General features: G+C 39.1%; 3 protein-coding genes across 9 annotated transcripts in view; 2 read left to right on the top strand and 1 right to left on the bottom strand.

Moving 5' to 3' along the window:
• The window catches only part of rabl6b (RAB, member RAS oncogene family-like 6b), a 15,685-nt gene extending 15,116 nt beyond the window's left edge, over positions 1 to 569 (top strand). For all 4 annotated transcript variants that reach the window (XM_031300436.2, XM_031300434.2, XM_031300435.2 and 1 more), the window contains one exon: positions 1 to 569. This exon is cut by the window's left edge and continues 2,235 nt beyond it. The gene's annotated coding sequence lies outside the window, so the exon portion shown is untranslated.
• si:ch211-102c2.4 (uncharacterized protein LOC568178 homolog) lies at positions 435 to 3,599 on the bottom strand. Of its 4 annotated transcripts, none has more exons than XM_035995795.1 (5): positions 3,453 to 3,599; positions 2,135 to 2,422; positions 1,117 to 1,206; positions 879 to 901; positions 435 to 766 (listed from the first exon to the last, which is right to left on the bottom strand). In XM_035995795.1, exons 1-5 carry the CDS (start codon positions 3,487 to 3,489, stop codon positions 692 to 694), a joined length of 513 nt encoding a protein of 170 aa, XP_035851688.1. In that variant the 5' UTR covers positions 3,490 to 3,599; the 3' UTR covers positions 435 to 691. The 4 variants fall into 4 exon arrangements, with proteins under 4 accessions (XP_035851688.1, XP_035851685.1, XP_035851693.1 ...); XM_035995799.1 differs by having other exon boundaries at positions 683 to 766; positions 1,117 to 1,241; XM_035995792.1 differs by lacking the exon at positions 879 to 901 and having other exon boundaries at positions 1,117 to 1,241.
• A 1,730-nt stretch (positions 3,600 to 5,329) lies between these two features.
• imp4 (IMP U3 small nucleolar ribonucleoprotein 4) lies at positions 5,330 to 10,904 on the top strand. The gene is made up of 9 exons (XM_031300438.2): positions 5,330 to 5,461; positions 6,757 to 6,865; positions 6,972 to 7,055; positions 8,082 to 8,191; positions 9,038 to 9,170; positions 9,534 to 9,688; positions 9,770 to 9,864; positions 9,965 to 10,038; positions 10,532 to 10,904. Exons 1-9 carry the CDS (start codon positions 5,459 to 5,461, stop codon positions 10,642 to 10,644), a joined length of 876 nt encoding a protein of 291 aa, XP_031156298.1. The 5' UTR covers positions 5,330 to 5,458; the 3' UTR covers positions 10,645 to 10,904.
• The last annotated feature ends 675 nt before the right edge of the window (positions 10,905 to 11,579 follow it).

The raw sequence follows: 11,579 nt of genomic DNA, 5'->3' as shown, positions 1-11,579 counted from the left end.
CATCTAAGAGAAATTCTGTGTATTTTTAAACTTGTTTTGACAACTTGACAGATTTCATACGGTTTCCATCTCCCATACCTATATGGCTACACTCTGTTGGTTTACAAAGACATTGTGTTTGATATTCCAAAGTTGAAACTATGCAGCATTGATCCTGAATACTGTGTGCTCTTTTTTGTCTTTTGTCATGGAATTGAGGATGAATGCTGAAAGCACAGTTTCAAGCAAAGCATGAGACTTAAATGTACAGCAAGAAAAGAATGTATAAAGTATATAGATAAATGCATATATTTGAAGAGCTTTGTTCCAAAAATGATACATGCACCGTGTGGAAACAACTTAACTAAAATCAAATGATCCAGACAGCAAAGATCTAATCATGCTGTCTAAAGTAATAACATCTCTGGAAATGGATATGCACTTTGGAAATGTCGTCTTTTTCCAGATGGATGTATGACTGTTGGAATGAAGCCCTTCATTTATTTTTCACCCCGTGACATGTTTCATCTCTACACTGTGTGAGATTGCCTCTGTTTGGTTTGTCCAATAAATGCAAACTTATTTCTTCATAAAGAACATTTCTTGTCTTTAAAAATAAAAGAATTCCCTCTTGAAACACTTAGAAAGAAAACAGCATGAGTTGGATGACTGCGTGTTGAAATGAAGCTAGAACATGTGATCATTCCAGCTGTCAGAAAGACGCTGCGTTCTCATACTGTGGATCAGCCAGCTCTGTGACGTCATCACAACGCTGCTCCGCTGCCTTCTGGAGAAAGAAAAGACAACGATGTTGCCCTCAACGATCCATGATGTTGGGGTTATACTTTAAACTGCCATGTTTTTGTTGCATGATAAAAAGAAAAAGGTCATTGTCTTACCTTCTGAGTGAGTTTTGTTATGGCTATAAAAGAAAGATTTAAGAGTTTAGTTCATGTCGTGTGAATTGGCCAGATTTACTATAATCTGCATTAAGTATAAAGCCTGTCAGTTTAGCACTTCAAAGCCTGTATATTTTCTCCTCCACAACCATGCTCAGGAGAGAACCATGCTGCCTGTTCTGCTGTAAAATGAAATGTAACTGTGTGTGTTTGTTGGTGGAGCAGCACAATGACTCACTTGTGGAGTAAAGGTTGGTGAACATGGTCGCCATGGGCAGCAGAGGCAGCAGAATCCAGCGAGTCCAGCTCCAGACGTAAGCAGCCGAGGCTGCAGGGGCACGGCAGAGAAACAGTGAATTAAAGCTGCACTAACCTGAAATGTTATGTAATGTATGATCTAAACGTGTTGTTCCTGATGACGCACCCACAGAACAACGCTTTGGCCTCTTTTAGCTCGTTTTTCTCAAACCCAACAGGAAGCTGTTCAACCCGACTCATGCAGCTGGACTTACTGTCACATCAAAAGGTTGGGTTATAAAGGATTTTCATCAACTACAACATGAATTATTACATAACATTGACTTGATTGAAATAGGTAATTATATTCCACGTAGGCTTGAATATAATCTGTTTCAGGAGTTGTTTTGAATGCTAACTGACTGTTTCCCACAAACACAACATTGACAAGTGACCACCTGAGATGATGAACATTTTAGCAAACAGATGTCTGTCTGTGTCAGGTAGGTGGGAGGGGCCATCTGGGACATTATTCACAATCACCTCACACATATACAACTGAAACACTCATAAACACTACTCAAATGCTCTCGCACGCAATACTGAAACGCTTTCATATACACAACTGTAATGGGATTTCAATCGTGTTTATGAAAGTATTTCAGTATTGCGTGTGTGGTTTCAGTATAGTATGTGAGAGTATAAATAGTGTGTATGAAAGCACTTCAGTAGAGTGTGTGAGAGCATTTCACTTGTATCTGTGTGAGGTAATTGTGAATAATGTCCCAGATGGCCCCTCATAGGATCAGTGACTTTATCAGAGCCTTTGTGGCTGGAAATAAGGTTAATGAGAGTGCAGATGTGTTCCATTGCAGACACAAAAAAAATGTATTAGTATTGATACTAATACATTTTTTTTGTATAAAGCCAGTATATCATAGTGTGCATTCAGTTCATCCAGAGCCTGACTTTTGTCCTGTTTTAGTTTCTTTTGCACTAACATTAACAGTTGTACTCACAGCTGTGAAAGTAGCCTTCAGCCAGCTTGATGACGGTGTTGTTGGTGCTCAGCACGCCGCACCAGTACACTCCCTCTCCATGGCTGGGCTGCAGCAGTGCCACAGTGAAGGACTCGGAGCCCTGCGTCACCTTCAGGTGACCTCCATCCACCGAGTGCTGCCTCTGGCTGAAGGCGAGGCCGTGGCAGCAGTCAGCGGAGCTCTGCCTGCACCAGACCCTCAGCAGCCTCTCATGCTTCCCTTCATAGGGACATGTCAGCTTCTGCCAGTACACCGCCTCACAGGCGCCTGCACACGGTAACATGGTGGTGGGAAGAAAACAGCTGGTGAACTGTTTATAGTGTGGGGGGTGGGGTGGGGGGGGGGGGATTTATGAGTCCTCCCTCAAGAAAATGTGACGTTTGTCAATAAAACAAAATCGCAATTTCCCATAATTTTTGGACCATCATTATTACTATAGTATGTGTTCAAAATCGACTGTAAAAATGAAGTTTTTCGTCTCCACAGTCACACCAAATGCTTGCTTGTGGGAAATTGTCGAGTCTATAGTGTGGTCTAGATATTCTCTTTCTGTAAAGTGTCTTGACATAACTCCTGTTATGATTTGATATTTGAATTGAAATTGCATTGAATTAAAATGTTTGAAAAGCTAGAGCAGATAATAAATAACACTCAAAAAGCTTAAAGACAAAACTTGCTTAAGAAGTCCACTGGGGACCAACTACAATCATTAGCTCTGAGAAAGGGCATTACGTTAGTTTTGATGCTTCCATTGATTTTACATTCATGTGGCTTAGGTGCTGCCCAAAACAGCTTGTCTGCTGCATCTAGACCTACCTTCTAATGGTAGGGAAAACCCTGGTGTAACGTCGCACCAACACAACACAAACGATTTCAAACTAATAAAGAGAATGCTCATGCATACTTCGGTCTCATCTCTCCTGATACGCCAAATGGTTTATGCACACTTTGCACATTCTGCACTCAACCCATTCAGCCTCCTTTTTCTTATTCAACAGTTATTTTGTATGTATATTTGTTTTCTGTGTTTATTGTTTATTTCATATTAATGTTTAATACGTTTTTTTGTTTTGTTTGCACCTTTCGCCAAGGCATGTTCCATGTAAGTGTACTTATTGTGGCAATACACTTTCTCTGATTCTGATTCTGAATCTGATGGCTTTATTCCAAAATTAATACACTTTGCTGTGGATCTCAGGTAGTTGCACAGCCTTTAAAATCTTTTTAGCTTATATAGCAGTGCAGTAATCTATGACTTGAGTTATTAACTCAAATTAAGGTGAAGGTCTTCACTTACCTGCAGGCAAAAGCAATAACAAACTCCAAAGATGCATAATCCAAGCACTGAACGTGATTACACTCAAATTGGAGAGTACATTCGGAGAGAAGCTGCTTCTTTAGATAGAGCTTCAGGAAATACCTCACCAACACAGATAGTGATCTGTCTTCAGTGTTTCCCACAGATACGAAAGCAATTTGAGGCGGGAGGGAGAGGAGGGGGGGGGGGGTTGTAAGAGTAAAAAATGACACATAACATTATTAATTATAAGTTTATTTGATTACAGTTTTTTACAATCCCTTTGCTACTAATTTCAGAACCTTGACGTCATTTTTCAAAACTCTAGACACAAAACTCAAAACGATCATCACTTGTAACACAGGCTGTCCAATGTTCAAAACATTGCATTGTGCATTAATATCTTTAAATATATCTTGCACTTGCACAATCATTGGTTCAAAAAACTAATTTATTGTGAAATACCATTAAAATGTTACTTTAGATCAGCCACACACAAGCTACCCATAGTTTCACTGGGTCATCCTTCGTACAATCATTAAATACTGTAGTACAAAATAGGTGATACATGTTTCATTATGGTACTAGATGTAAATACATCCCTGTAAAAGTACTGCAGTAGTAGAGAGAATACTACAGACAAACCTGAAATGTATTAATGAAAAACAATACAGTACAATCACAACATAGGTTTATTTGAATCAAAGCAAAATAATTAGCTAGGAAATAGAAAAGAAAAGACAGTAGTACTGTAGAATTTCAAATGCAGTGTTCCTCAACTTGCTTGTACTGTAAAAAGCCAAACAAAGAAGTGATTACTGTACTTCTACGTATTCATCAACTCTGTCTTGTGGATTTGGCCGCAGGTTCTCATCTACATCGCAGTTAGCCAAACATCTTGGAAAAAACCTTCGGGCATGGCGAACAATGTGGTACGAGTATATATGTGTATGTATATATACAGTATATATATATATATATATATATATATATATATATAAAGTATATATCTCAATCATCAGTAACAAGCAATTCCAAGAGCCTGCATGCATACAATGCAGTACTGCCAATACTGTAAATAGTCTCAAAGGTATACATGGGACCATAGTAACAGTATCTGATAAACAGTAGTACATTACAGTAAAGAATGATGATGAAATATTACATCCATAGATAATGTAGTCTAATTGGTTCATGCTCCACACTAACTGGTGACAATGAATCTGGTTATCTTGAAACTTTCATGATCTAAACATGGAATATTATTTGTCTGTTTGCATACAACTATGCATTAAGAGTACTGCAACAGTTACTTATCATTTTGAGTAGTTGTATGGATTGATAGTTAGATCATTGTAATGGAATGAATAGACAATCATCTGAAATGTAATGTGTGAATTGCTTTTTGAAGTAGTAGTACTTTGATGTTAAGTTGTGTCATATTGAACAGGTGATCTTTGTTAAATGAACAAATGATCTTTGGTTTATGTGGATTGTATCCAAGCAATTGAAAAAAGTGTTATGAATTTCACCAGCTGTCTCTCCTTCATAGAGACAGATGCTGTGGGCACGAGGGGAGGGGCTGTGTGTGTGTGTGTGTGTGTGTGTGTGTGTGTGTGTGTGTGTGTGTGTGTGTGTGTGTGTGTGTGTGTGTGTGCGTGTGTGCGTGCACACCACCACTGGTGTACACCACTGGTTAATTGCATCATATTATTACCATATCAAGTAAAGAACTGTTGCAATAACTTGTGCCCAGAAATACTCGTAACACATCTTAATAATAACCTGTTGGATTTTGGGGCCAGTCTGAAGCCTGTGGTACTACTCAACACTGTAGCAAGGCTGGAGTTTAACGCAGGCTTTTATTTTGAAAAGCTTGCCAGTCAGTATCGAGCGCTTTCATTGGATCCTCTGTCAGCCAATGAAGGAAGCTCTTGTACGCATGTCCTCCTGTGTCCATGTGAGTAGTGGTCGAATGCTAGCTAGCTCCTAGCTAAAGAATCATCATGGTAAGTTCAAACAGGATTAAAAAGATTTCTGAGCATTAATTCTTTTAGTAGCGTGGTATGAAATGTGTCCTCATTGAGTTAAACATCACAGTCTTGAGTTAGAGAATACGTTAACAAGTGAATGAGCTCTGGGACGGGTGCAAAGAAGAAACCCAGAACTGCATTTACAAATCAGGTCAATCCCATCAGCTCAGTCTGATAAAGCTGCATATATGACCAAACACAATTATCAACATGTGTCCTTGATCATCAAACGCTACTCTGGAATTCGGCATTAACTAACGTCCGGTCCAGTAAACAGCTCTAGTTAACATAGCTAGGTGTTAACATAGCTATGTGTTAACATAGCTAGGTGTTAACTTACAAACTGGTCCATATCAGTGTTTAGCGTGTTGGAGAGTTTATAACGTTAACAAATGATCACATTTACAATTGTGTGTCTGTGTGTGTGTGAATGGATATATATATATATATATATAAATGTGTAATGTCCGCAACACTGCTTTAAACTCCCATATTTAATATAATATGGGGTCGAAACGTCCCATATTATATTAAATATGGGAGTTTAAAGCAGTGTTGCGGACATTACATTTTTTTCGTTTTAAGTACTTTTATTTGTCCTGCACCTGCCAGAAGGTGGGATATGCACACAATTACTTTTATAAAATATATATATATATAAAATGTGTATATATGTATGTGTATATAACATGAAACATCAGTAACTATATATAACGTTAGTTCTTGATGTTTCTATCATGTTGCTGAATCAAGCTCCCATATTCCTATTGAGATGGCATTACTGTATGAAGACTAAGGCTGAGACGATATGCTTTTGTCCCGATACATGGGTGCTGATTGGATTTGTGTTATGATTTTCATTTGTTGTGATTCTAGAAGTATTGTTATTTGATAGTATTGGGATTATCTTTTTCTTCTTTAACAAAAAAAAATTTGAATGATAAACTTCTAGAGACAATATATCATGAGACATTACTAAGAAGAATGACATCACATGTCAGTCAGTCAGTCTGACATTTATTGACTTTGTAAAGAAGAACATGACACAGATCTTCTGCTTTTTCTGCTTTGGCTCTGTTTTGATAGAAACAGATATGATGTAGTCGCTGTCGGTGGTACCGTATAAACAGAACATATTCAGGTCAATCACTGGTAAAAATAAATACATACAAATATTGATTCTAGGGAAAAGAGTCCATTTTAAAAATAGTCGCAAAAAAAATCACGATACATAGGATTTTTGAGATAATGTGCTGTTACTGTTGTGCTAGCTTCGTCGCGAGGTGAGGCTGAGGCGGGAGTACCTGTACAGGAAGGCCCAGGAGGACCGTCTGCGGACGGTAGAGGAGAAGAAACAGAAGCTGAAGGGCGCTCTTGAAGGTAGGAGGGCATCATGTTGTCTGCCAGCTGGTCAGCAGTGGAAATGATCCAGATCCTGGTATGATCCAGATCCTGGTATAACACAAGCTGTTTCTTCCCTCTGCAGAGAATCGTCTTCTTCCAACGGAGGTACGCAAAGAGGCTCTGCAGCTGCAGGACCTACTGGAGTACGACGATGAAGGGGCAGAAGGCCGGTGCCCTTATGGCTTCATATTACCAACACCATCATATAGTGCACCAGTGACTACGTTTACATGCAAATAATATTCCAGTAATATTGTTATTTCTGTAATATTTCCAAATAAGACAATATTCCGACTATGCTGGTGGAGGACTTGTTGATGTCCAAGTCTTTGATAATGTTTCAAAGTAGCTGTGTTTCTCTTTCTTTTCTATTGGCCGAGCATCTCTACCACAGCCGGACTAACTTGAACTGACAGCTGGTTGGTTAGTGTCCAACAACCATAGGAACACACAGAGCTTACTATAAGCCGTAAACAGGCGGTAAAAACCCTGATTGAGACGCATATTCTGAATGCGCAGTATACATGTCCAAAGAATGCTTCTAAAACCTGAATAATACCGGCATATCACACAATTAGGATTGGGCATCGAGAACTGATTCCTACGTGGAATCGTTTCAAAAATTACGATTCCAGTAGAATCGTTTCTTTATTGGAATCGTTTGGAATCGTTTAAAGGATTTGGTTTCAAATCCGATCATCGCTTCCCAATTTAACATGCGCAAGTTTTGGTTTCCATAGCGGCCAGGCGCTTGTTGTGTTGCAGCCTTGGAGCACAGTAAGCAGCGCTCTAGTGGGGCTTTATTTTACGTTGAAAAAGCAGTTAGTCTGCAAACCACCATTGACTCAAAATAGAACTTTCCTCTTATTTGTGAAAATAGGCATGTGACCCGTTTCAACTCCACCCCTCAAAGAATCAGAATCAAGAATTGACAAGAACCGGAATCGAAAGGAAGCATCGGAATTGGAATCAGAATTGTTAAAATCTAAACGATGCCCAACCCTACACACAATGCTAAATACGGAAATAGGCCTTATTCAGAATATCCATACGGAATATGCTGTTTACGTGACCTGATCAAATTGGGAATATTGTCATATTCGGAGGAATAGAGGAATATTGGTGTGCATGTAAAGGTACTGGTCGGTGTTTACCGTGTATTCATTTCCGTTGCTGTACTGGCTGTGTGCAGGTGTCAGCTCCCACATGGACGATGAGTATAAATGGGCCGGAGTAGAAGACCCCAAAGTGATGGTCACCACCTCCAGAGACCCCAGCTCCAGACTCAAAATGTTTTCCAAGGTCAGAATCAGTTAGGACAGCAGACGGACCACAGCTTGACTCTAGCTCTTTACTTACCAAATCATTTCATTTAGTTATTGTCTCACAAGTTTCCTAAAAAATAAGGTTTTACTTATTTTTACTAATTCTATAGAAAATGGAGGCTGTGTTCAATTAGTACACTTCCAATTTATTATATATTAATTATTATATTATATATTATATTATAAACTAGTCTTCTTTATAAAAACCCAATGGGCCATCTGAACTATATGTGAAATCTGTCTACAGGCAACATATATGGAGAATAAATTAAATTAAAATGGATGATACAATGACGTGGAGCTGTTCTTCAAAGGCAAAAAACACACACAATAACGAACACAATAATAACACAATAACTAAATTACAAGATACATAATTATTCCTAAATTACAAACCTGTAAAATAAAAGCGTTGCTGCAATTTCTTTCCGAATTTTTACAATATTTATATTAATTAATTGACAGTCCTTTAAAAATGATACAAAGAATATAATTAACAATAAAATGCATGTAATAAAAAGCAATGGCAGTATGAGAAACATCATAGCATGTGAACCTATTCTAGTAGACACCAAGAATACAAATATGCTGCTGAAAAGTATAAAGTATAACAGGGGCTCTTGAAGGCTGCAATCATTCATTCTCCACAGCTACAGGAACTACCACTGAGTTACCGCTGCTCGTCCAATAGGCATTTCAAAAACGAACAAACTTACTGAACAACAGAGACATGTGAGCTACATTTCAGAGGAAGAAGCAGGGCTTTTCTTCATTACACAGTCAGAGCGGAGAATAAATGAGTGATGTATGTGAATGGTTCCAGGAGGTGAAGCTGATGTTCCCCGGAGCCCAGCGCATGAACAGAGGAAACCACGAGATCAATGCGCTGGTGAGCGCCTGCAAGGCCAACAACGTCACAGACCTCGTCATTGTGCACGAAACCAGAGGACAGCCAGGTACGCCGTTCACCTCAATCTGTCCTTTCTCTCAGAGTGGGGACATGGGTTTGGTCTCTCTGCTGCTAGCGTTTATACATCATGAAGCAGCCACTAACAAACGGGCTCTCCCAATGTTCTACTGCACACTAATTCTAAGCAGCTTTTGGGGACGTTGTGTGCTCATGTTGGAAAAAATACAATTGTTATGCACAAGGAAAAGAAACAGCTGCAAATTATTTCAACTGCAGTTATTGTGAATGGTAATAAACCGGCTCCATCTTGGAAGATGACGTGGTATTAAGCAGAGTATAAAGTGAAGTAGAGTCCATACAGAGTATTGCACAGGGAGTATCTGATGTCCTCTGTTGTGTACATTCACAGATGGGCTGGTGGTGTGCCACCTGCCGTTTGGACCCACGGCTTATTTCACCCTTTACAACGTGGTAATGAGGCACGATGTTCCAGACATAGGCACCATGTCCGAGGCCTACCCACACCTCATTTTTCACAACTTCACCTCGCGACTCGGCAGTAGGGTAAGGGAGAGCTGGACCAGGCATTGAACACGTCATGCCATTGATATTCTCTTTCACGACTAATCAATTCTGCCCCCGCAGGTCTCAAATATCCTCAAGTATCTTTTCCCCGTGCCGAAGGAGGACAGCAGGCGTGTGATCACATTTGCCAACCAAGAGGATTTCATCTCTTTCAGGTCAGTGTGAAATAACCCCCCCCCCCCACCCCAGACAAATGCAAATGCCACACACACACTCTGTAAACCGTACAAAACATAATGCGTTCATTTATTTCAGACATCACACCTACAAGAAAACAGACCACAGGAACGTGGAGCTGACAGAAGTTGGACCCAGGTTTGAAATGAAATGTAAGTATGGACAGGTGTGTGTGTGTGTGTGTGTGTGTGAGATTTCATACGGCCCGCAGTCTGTTTGTGAAAGACAAGAGTCATACTGTATGTTGTGCGCTTAAATGTTAACAAACTTTGCATTACACATAATAAAAAATATTTATCAACTTCAAGTTGAAGATATTCCATACAGTGTGTTCAGTTATCTGACTACAGATGTAAAAATAAGGCAGAATAGTTAAGATTTGTTTACGCCTGAGTGCTGTTGATTTGGTTACGTTTCCGTAACCATAGATAATTGTGACAATGAATATAAAAATTGTTATAGATCAGTGCATTTGTATGTTACTTTTATTGTTAAAAACAATGTCAGAAGGGACCATTGGCCCCCGGGCATCTTCACATTATCAAATCTGGCACCCCTGCTCTAAACGTTTCAGTGGAGTTCCTCCATTGTGTTCCATTTTTCTTGTGGGATGTGTGAAATGTTTGCGTGTGTTCTTTTGTTCAGTGTATATGATCAAACTGGGCACCCTGGAGAATGAGAGTACAGCCGATGTGGAGTGGCGTCACCATGCATACACACACACAGCCAAGAAGAGGAGGTTCCTCAGTGTGCAGTAGGAGCTAATAAAGCTTGGACTGTTATACAATTCTTTAAATGTGGAGTTCATGAAATGACCTAAGTTTCTCTTAGTCGCCTACCAAATATGACGAAGTATAATCTGTTCATGTCGAGGGTTTCCCAGTCAAACTGCATCCCATCATCAGGAGGGAACGTGTGTTTCAAGTAACTGAGCCTTTTTTTGACAAACCCATTGGTTAACAAAGTGCTGTGTGTATTATTACTGTAACTGTTGTTTAATAAAATTTGTATGACTGTTTTTGGCTCTGATGTTTTGTTTTGCCCAAAAAACACATTTCATACAATGTGCAAACATAAGATATGCAAATTTGTAGCATAATGGTAAATAACAATGCAAGTGTGCTTGTAGCTATGACTGTATTTATTATTTGTTTAATGGTAGTGGTGCATCCTTCCTGCGTTCTGTATGGTGTGGTTCATGTCCATGACTAAACAGAGATAGGGGCCAGGAGAAGAAGTGCTTGTTATTACTCAGACAGATCCACTTCTACCGTACAATCATCCAGTCTGATCTCTAGTATGGTCTTATTTATTCTAATGTATCAAAGAAATTGATATTGATGAAATTGCTGTCTCTTGGGCAAACCTTACATTTCAAAAGCTTGTTTTGAAGAACTTCAGGATTTTATGATTTGATATGATTTTGAATCCTGCCTCTGGTCTTTCCTCACTGTAACATGAGATTTATGATAGCTTTTTCTCAGCTCCTGTTTTTATTTTTAGTAATTGTAATATATAATAGTTTGTATCTGTTTGGTGAGACCAAAGAGTATTTTCCGCCCTTGGCTGGAAAATAAAATTTTATTTTATTTTTTTTATTTTTATTATTATTATATGAATGCACACAGCCTGTATTCAGAAACTGCATGTGCCTTTAAATGAGCGGCAAGCACTTTTGTACAGTTGTAATGTC

This window comes from Sander lucioperca, chromosome 2 (assembly GCF_008315115.2).
Source record: "Sander lucioperca isolate FBNREF2018 chromosome 2, SLUC_FBN_1.2, whole genome shotgun sequence".
NCBI lineage: Eukaryota > Metazoa > Chordata > Actinopteri > Perciformes > Percidae > Sander > Sander lucioperca.
This window is presented reverse-complemented; position numbering and strand designations above follow the sequence as displayed.

Bases quoted from the DNA above. Each gene is read 5' to 3' on its own strand.
- si:ch211-102c2.4 (XM_035995792.1), bottom strand. From the start codon at position 3,489: ATGCATCTTTGGAGTTTGTTATTGCTTTTGCCTGCAG. The intron at 2,423-3,452 runs GTAAGTGAAGAC...TACCGTGTGCAG, and splicing joins GTTATTGCTTTTGCCTGCAG to GCGCCTGTGAGGCGGTGTAC. The intron at 1,242-2,134 runs GTGAGTACAACT...AGGTTAGTGCAG, and splicing joins TGAAGGCTACTTTCACAGCT to CTTTAATTCACTGTTTCTCT.
- imp4 (XM_031300438.2), top strand. The intron at 9,171-9,533 runs GTACGCCGTTCA...GTACATTCACAG, and splicing joins CGAAACCAGAGGACAGCCAG to ATGGGCTGGTGGTGTGCCAC. The intron at 9,865-9,964 runs GTCAGTGTGAAA...CATTTATTTCAG, and splicing joins GAGGATTTCATCTCTTTCAG to ACATCACACCTACAAGAAAA.